Source organism: Anopheles merus, chromosome 3R, assembly GCF_017562075.2.
Source record: "Anopheles merus strain MAF chromosome 3R, AmerM5.1, whole genome shotgun sequence".
NCBI lineage: Eukaryota > Metazoa > Arthropoda > Insecta > Diptera > Culicidae > Anopheles > Anopheles merus.
Genome location: NC_054084.1, coordinates 399,875 through 407,840, shown reverse-complemented (window position 1 = coordinate 407,840; position 7,966 = coordinate 399,875). Strand labels below are relative to the sequence as shown.

The 7,966-nt window shown below is 42.0% G+C and overlaps 1 protein-coding gene across 1 annotated transcript; it reads right to left on the bottom strand.

The window, feature by feature from the left end:
• Positions 1-4,496: 4,496 nt before the first annotated feature.
• LOC121597525 (toll-like receptor Tollo) lies at positions 4,497-6,804 on the bottom strand. Its single transcript, XM_041923347.1, has 2 exons — positions 6,716-6,804; positions 4,497-6,648 (listed from the first exon to the last, which is right to left on the bottom strand). The coding sequence occupies exons 1-2, from the start codon at positions 6,748-6,750 to the stop codon at positions 4,560-4,562; spliced, it is 2,124 nt and encodes a 707-aa protein (XP_041779281.1). The 5' UTR covers positions 6,751-6,804; the 3' UTR covers positions 4,497-4,559.
• Between the last annotated feature and the right edge of the window lie 1,162 nt (positions 6,805-7,966).

Below are 7,966 nucleotides of genomic sequence, written 5' to 3'. Positions count from 1 at the left end.
ATTGCGTCTAACGAGTTGCTCAGAAAAGCTTAACGTGTACATCTCCACTCGTTTAGCGAAGAGTGATGGCATAGGGGAGTTTACACAGTTCCCTCAATGGTCCACCTGCCACTAAGCAAAAGCATCAGGAGGTACCGTTTTTTGTCCTCATCCCTCAAACAGTCGTAAACCCTGATTATGATAAATTATAATGGCGAAAGAAAGGATTTTTCGCACAGCACCGGATGCTTTTCACTTCGGTCGGAACCACCCGTAGAGTGCTATTGTGTTACTGGACCATAAAGGCGGAACAATGATGAGACTGAAATTCACACATGAACGTATTGCTTAATCCTTACCACGGCAAACCGCCGGGTGCATCCAACCCAAACTAACCACCAGCTGTGGCGGCTACTATTCGGCATTCGGCAGATCCTTATTTTTATGACCTAAACTTAAAGAGATCCGGCCGCTCTACCCTCGTCTCCATTTTGCTGTGTGGCCAGGATTGGATGAAAAAATCAATCGTAAGTAATTCTGGAAACGATCGTCCTGTGAAAGGGTACTGCACAATCTACTCATCGTTTTAGAATCTGGGAGAGCTTGAATTTTCTAAGCTTGCTTTAAGCAACCCATAAACGCAAACCCATATCCACACACCGCCTGTAATCGGCTCAAGCGCTGTCGATTTCGACAGTCCATTACCAGTAGTTCCGCCACTATGCTGGTTGGGGAGAATGCTCCGGCGGGATAAATGAATAACTCGAATTAATTAGATTCGATGATTATGGGCGGTGATAATCGAGGGTTGCCTCCAACCATGTAGTCTGCAACGAATACTTATATGTCAAATTGGGCGGAAATGGTTCTAGTATATAACAGTGTATGCGAGGATGTTCACATACGAGTCGCACAGCTTTAACAAGTTCACCTATTGCTTCGCTTCCGCTCGTAACCGTTCCCATGCGGCAGAGTGTATGTGTGTATTATCTTACCTGCCGGCGTTGGAAATTACCATTTCTAAATTAAACAAAAGATCGTCGGATTCCACAACGTTCCATACCGCCCTTCTCCCTCCCTAATAGACACTCTCGCTCGATTACCAATATCGAGATTGAACGGACACCCCAATCGATATGCTTCGGAAGCCATAGAACTGTGTGTTGGAGGGAAAGAGGAAGAAAGGGAGAAGAACAAAGCAACAACAAAAAAGACGACCCTTACATATCATCCCTTCGTGACTGAGGCTTTTTTTGTAACTGTGTAAGCGCACTTATAGTGTAGGAAAGAAACAAACTTACCCGTGGGCTCTAGAGCACGCCAAATATTAGGCAAAAAACGTCCTTTACCCCCTGGGTGAAATGGAAGAAAAACTGGCAAAAAGACTCACACTTACACAAAGAATACGAACAGGTCCCATATGCTTGTTAGAGTTTTCGTATGTGTGTGATGCTATTACTGTATTTCCCCCATGACAGGTAGGAATCGAGCGCCCAATCAAAGTTTTTCGACTTCTGTATTAAAGTGTTGTAGGATGACTAACTTCGTACAGTATATTTATGCAACAATTTAAGAAAGTGGTTTGAATGAACAACTATTCAACAGAACTTGCAAAGGAAAAGTATAGCCACTACACACACGCAAAGCCGGCTGTAAATTTTGGCAGACCTAACGGAAATCGACAGGAAATTGAATAATTTCTCGTCTAGACGCAATGTTTGGATTGCATATTGGTTTGATGTTTTTCCTTCCTTACTTCCCAAATAAAGTTGTTTTATTTATTTATTTATTTTTTCCATCACTATCTGCCATCTCTGTTTCGACATTGAAGTAATTCCTTCCTTTCCTAAGTCCTAATTGGAAACAAATGGATAAAATCGGCTCTTGTCGGGTACTTCTCAAAACGTGCTAGAATCAAATATAGCTTTCTATGGTACATTACGCCTGTCATCTCAAACTCTACTCCAAACGAAAGGGTTTGTCACGGCGGAAAACATGAACACGACATATTTGTCCTATATCACATAATACAGTGCTGCAGTTCGATTTGTATGTAACTACCTGGTACGTGCGCACATTACCATAATTTTCAATTTTCAGTACCCTTTTCGCGAAAACTAGGACGCTTGCCTGCCGTACGGGCATGCCATTGAGTCGATAAAAATGCACTTCACGAAATCGATACACCGCCCAACCGGCGAACTGACTATACCTACCATCCCTACCGTCTCTAACTGCAACGCACACACAATTGCACTTCCGCGTGAATGATTATACCCATTTCCCTGGTTGTGCTTCATTGCATCCAGTATCAATCAAACGCGGGCTGCTTCATCCACCACAGCTTGGTTCCCTTCTTCCCAAACCAACGATTCTGGATGCTGGTTGAATGCTACTATTTATGGTCACAATGCCACCAACACCACCACACCACCACCACCGAAACAGTACTGAATCTTCCATCACTCGGTGCGATCGGTGCAAACCGACTGACATCTCTTTTTCTGCACCAAAGCACGCCACTGGATTGTCAGGACAGGATGGTTCTATTTCTCCGCCGGGATGGAAACTACTTGGCCTAGCCATCCTAGAAACTCGAGGTATGGAGAGCGGTAGGGTCCGAGGGTTTTGTGGAAGCGTTCACTTCATAAATCCATTATGAACGAGCTCCAATTTCCTACGATGGTGCAACGATTTCCGATACTTCGAGCAGGAATCTACTGAAGTCAACACCGGAAAGAAGGGATTTTCGGGAAAGGGAGCTTCAGCCTTGATTTTCCTTGATACCAGAATGGGGTGGTATTTGCTTGTTGCAATGTACAGGAAAAGATCGAACCTTCATTTATTGTTGGAATTGCTTTACTCGTGATCATGGGATGAAATAACATGCGGTTGTAGTTGTGTTTCACATTTCATGTAACTGATGACCTGTTTTATAATGTTTGGCTTTGCGACAGGCACTTTTAAACTTGAACCTTGACTCTTTCATCAATCAAAAAAATAAAAATCGATCAACATAGCAATTCAATTATCTTTGTATAGTTTTTTCTCCACCTTCTATCATATACCAAATTGTTGTCCACCAGCAAACCGATGTGTCACAGCTATTTTGCTATTTCTTCTTCTTATGATTGATACTTAAACCGCAGCTTACTGCACTTCTTCTTCTTCTTTGGCACAACAACCGCTGTTGGTCAAGGCCTGCCTGTACCCACCTTAGTGGAGTGAGCTTGGCTTTCAGTGACTTATTGTTACCATAGCAGGATAGTCAGTCCTACGTGTGGGGGCACGGTCTATTCGGGAATTGAACACATGACGGGCATGTTGTTATGTCGTACGAGTTGACGACTGTTCCGCCAGACCGGCCCAGTTTACTACACAGTTTTTGCTATTTGCTTGCAATGACTAACTCAACTGGGCTGGGAAAGGGTCCGGAATTGGTGTGTTAAAGATAACCAATGAAGCCCATACAATACGATGGGAAAACAATTTCTCAACTTTTTTTATCAAAGCCGAGTGTACTAGTATACAAAAAAAATTACTGTAGTTGAAGTGGCTCGAGCATATTCAGAACGTTTCGAGTGCACATTGTCCCCTTAAACTCATACAAACACTTGCAAAAAAGCGACCGAGCATTTAGACTGGCTGTACAGTAACTTTTTTGGACCCTATTTCATTGAGCATAATTTATAGCTAACTAAAAAGCACAACACAACACAACTTCTACGTGAAAGCACGCGCGTAATATGCACTCAGTGCACCAGCCAATCATACCATGCAACATAGGACTGCTGGAATACAATGAACTCTAACTTCTCCAGCTAGAGTTGTCAAATGTGCCTTATATACCTTGGTTTTACCACAGAAGAGGAATTATTTTCTACATTTATGAAAATTTTTTTGGTTAATGTTTACTTTATATTGCTTCTTTCTCACCTGCTCACTCGTGAATGTAAGTGTCGGTTGAGGAATTGGAAAGTCAATCATCAACATCCTTCTTGGCACCATTCACCTTCTCTAGACGGTAACAGCAACCGACACCAAACGCATGAAATAATTTAAACTAGGAAGGAACCACCCACTATCTTCCCGGAACTCACACACACACAAGTTACCACTTTTGTAGCTCCGTCGCTGGTGAAACTTTTTCACCTAATTTCTTCCGATAACATTACCGCATAATTAGATTATGACGTTGTTGCTGCAACGTCGAAGTGCACCCTGCTTAAAACAGCTTACCGGAGGTGGGCCACCAACGAGACCGCCTGCCGCCTGGCATAAATTGATTAAAACCACCACCACCATTTCAAAAACACCGCGTGCTAGTTTCAGGAAGTTGTGTTCCCTGTTGCACACGATAAGATATACGAAACGGACAGTGAAGGTGAGTAATTTGAAGGTCCTTTAATGGAAAATAAAAGTCAAACCTTTAATTACCCACGCAAGCAGAAAATCATTCAAAAGGAAACAGATTTCTTCCAAATTATTTTACAAATAAAACATACAAACCATATGGAATAAGTTTTTACTTTTAAAGGTCATGATACAGCAAACTCTATGCTACACAATGTCTTTAAGAGTTAAATATCATTATTGATTATCGTTGCCATGCTGCTATCTCTGTTGGCATAGCGCCTTCGTTCAACGCCGTACGATCGCCGGTGGAGTTTTGTAATAATAAACATAATCATTCCCATCATGAGACACATTACAACCAACATTGCAATAATCAGCCCATTGCCATTTCCGCCGCTAACTTCAACTTGTGCTGCACTCTGATGGATTGGCAGCCTATCATGACCCAGCATACCAGCAGCACCACCCGAGCTCACAATGTTGCTGATCCACTGTTCGACGCGTTTCGCTAGAACTACAATCTTATCGCTATTTTCCCTTGCCAACTCCAACGCCTTATCCACCTTAAACGTCTGCTCGTATATCTTAAACTCGAGTGTTTTGGCTCGCAGCTCCTGCTTGTCCAGCGTCAGATTGTTTGCCGTCTCGATCATACGCCGTAGCTCGTCGTTATCAGCCCCAACGCTTCCGTTCGTACGGTTAGCCATCAATGCAAGCCGTATCTCGAACAGTGACTGTCTCAAGCTGTTCACATCCTTCTGGATGATGAACTGATTCTTCGTCAGATCGTACACAGCACCATCCAGCTTGTTGGTTTGGTTCGCTACGTCCGCATGGTTCTCACTGAACCGTTTCACATCATCCAGCACACTTTGCAGCAACGTTTGCAGGGCACTATCCTCGGTGGTGCTGTTCAAATGAGGATGTAGCGCCTGCACCTGGTGCAGTGTGTTGTTCCAGTTGGCCAGCGGATTCTTGTCGTCGAAACAATAGATACCCTTGACGTTGGTCTGATTCTGTACCGCTTGGGACTTGAACAGTTCGATTGAATGTTCGTTGCAATAGCGCACAAGCTGGATCAGATATGTGCAGTTCCAGTTGTTTTCCGACAAGCCGATCTTTACCAGCGCCGGGAACGTTTTCTTTAGATGCTCATAGTTCAGCGACTTTAGCCGATTACCGTCCAGAAAGATCTGCTGAAGCGCTGCAGATGACGTAAGAATGTCAAAGTCAAACCGATCGAGGTTGTTGTAGGATATATCCAACCATTTGAGAGATTGTTGCTGTGCAAAGGTTCCGTGCTGGAGGTTGGAAATGAACGTCCGTTCTAGTCCCAATTGCTGAAGGTTGGCTAGTTTTGCAAGGCTAGTGATGTTCAACGGTCCGATGTGATTATTGGACAGATCCAGGTCGACGAGCGAATGGAATTGCTGTATCGATTCTAGAGATGTGATCGAGTTATTTGCCAACCTTAACGTTTTTAGTTGCATGTTTGTCACATCACTCACTGTAACATTCGATATTATATTGGTTTCCGCGTAAACCGTTCCAATCCACGGCGATAGATGAAGAGTCTCCAGCGTATTGTTGGTGAGATATAAGTGAGTAACTTTTATCTTTTCCAGATTCAATTTCGTTAGCTTATTATTGCTTAATGAAACTATCGACTCTGTAGATATGAAGATTTCTAAAGCTCCCTCTTCTACCATACTGATGTGGTTGTTTTGCAAAAGCACATTTTTCAATTTAGAATTTTCGACAAAGAGACCTGCCTCAATGACCTTCAGCTCGTTGGAGTTGAGATAAATCGTATGTAATGATTTAAGTGGTTCAAATACTTTGTTATCTAATGATCGAAGCTTGTTTCCAGTCAACCGAAGCAATTCCAGATTTGACAGTGTATTGAACACCATTCTATCAATTGAGCTGATTTTGTTGAACGAAAGATTAAGCTCAAGAAGGGCAGTCGCTCCCGAAAAACAATTCGGATATAGCTGCTCCACTGTGTTGCTAGACAAATCCAGCTCTTGAAGATAGATTGCCCTGTCCAGACTATATCGATTGATGAATTTGATTCCACTGCTGGTAAAGTTTACCAACACCAAATTAGGAAAAGTGTCGAATAACTGTTTGGGCACCTCTTCCAATGATGACATCTCAAACTGCACATATTGAACGTTATAATGGTAATTACATGAAAAATTGGGCACTGTTGATCCATTGACGATTACATTGGCAAATGAGGTTTGTAAGGAGTAATCAGGATCGCAATAATACTGATCTTCATATCCATTTGTACCAACGATGAACCATCTGTAAGTAATGTAAATATAAGACATTGTGAGGAAGCAAACTACACTACTCGAAATATTCTACTTACAATAGAATCAAATAAAACACCCGCTGCCCTTGCATAATGTAGCTTTTACAGAACCACACTCGTACACTGCTGAAACAAAACTGAGTCAAATCGTTTCGAAACAACTGTTGTAGACCGGCTCATGAGTGTGAGATAAGGCTTGATAAAATGTTTCCGCTTTCTTTGCTTTCCGTAAGTCAGGTTAGGTCAATTACAATTGCTACACCAGTAAGCCAAGTTAGCTTGGAAAGTTCCCATCACTGCGTGACGACAAATCGCGATTAGAGAAAGACAGCAAAACGACGCATAGTGCAAAGCAAACGTTGCAAATACAACAATTCCCGTTAGACCAAGCAATCGCGGTAATAACTTTCGGCTATTCCTTGACCAAATGCAAAATTTAAAAAAAAAATCTTATCCTATAACTATAAAGAAAAATAAAAACAAAGCAGTTGCATAAATGAGTTTAATTATAACTATAAAAAAAAAACATATCGTCCTATACGCTCAAACTTTACTCGCAAAGCGCACTCAATCGCGTATCTTGCAGGATTTTCCCCTAATCTTCAAGCAAATGATAAAAATTTTTGAGAAGGACTCGCGTTTAAACTAAAATCAGATTTAAACTCAAACAACAATAATTATTTTCACATAGAAACAAATATTCATCCAAAACAGCACATGATGCATGCAAATGTCATGTTTATAATTAAGTTTACTATCGCATTATTCAGATCAAAATCAACTATCGAAGAATAAAAAAGCCCTGTATATTGGATCCATACCATTATTCAATGATCATTTCCACGCTGCTGTCCTTGCGGACATAGGGATTTCTTTCAACACCACACGACCTACGATGATATTTCACAAGGAAATACACATTTACTCCCAGTATGAGACACACTATAACCAATACTGCAATAATTAGGGTGAACTGATTCCTTGTAAAGTCATGTATTATCCAATCCAGCTTGCTTGTTTGGTTCGCTACGTCTGCATGACTTTCACTGAACCGTTTCACGTCATCCAGCATACTTGGCAGCAACGTTTGCAGGGCACTATCCTCGGTGGTGCTGTTCAGATGAGGATGTAGCGCCTGCACATGTTGCAATGTGTTGTTCCAGTTGGCCAGCGGGTTATTGTCGTCGAAACAATAGATACCGTTGATGTTCGTCTGATTCTGTACCGCTTGGGACTTGAACAGTTCGATTGAATGTTCGTTACAATAGCGCACAAGCTGGATCAGATATGTGCAGTTCCAGTTGTTTT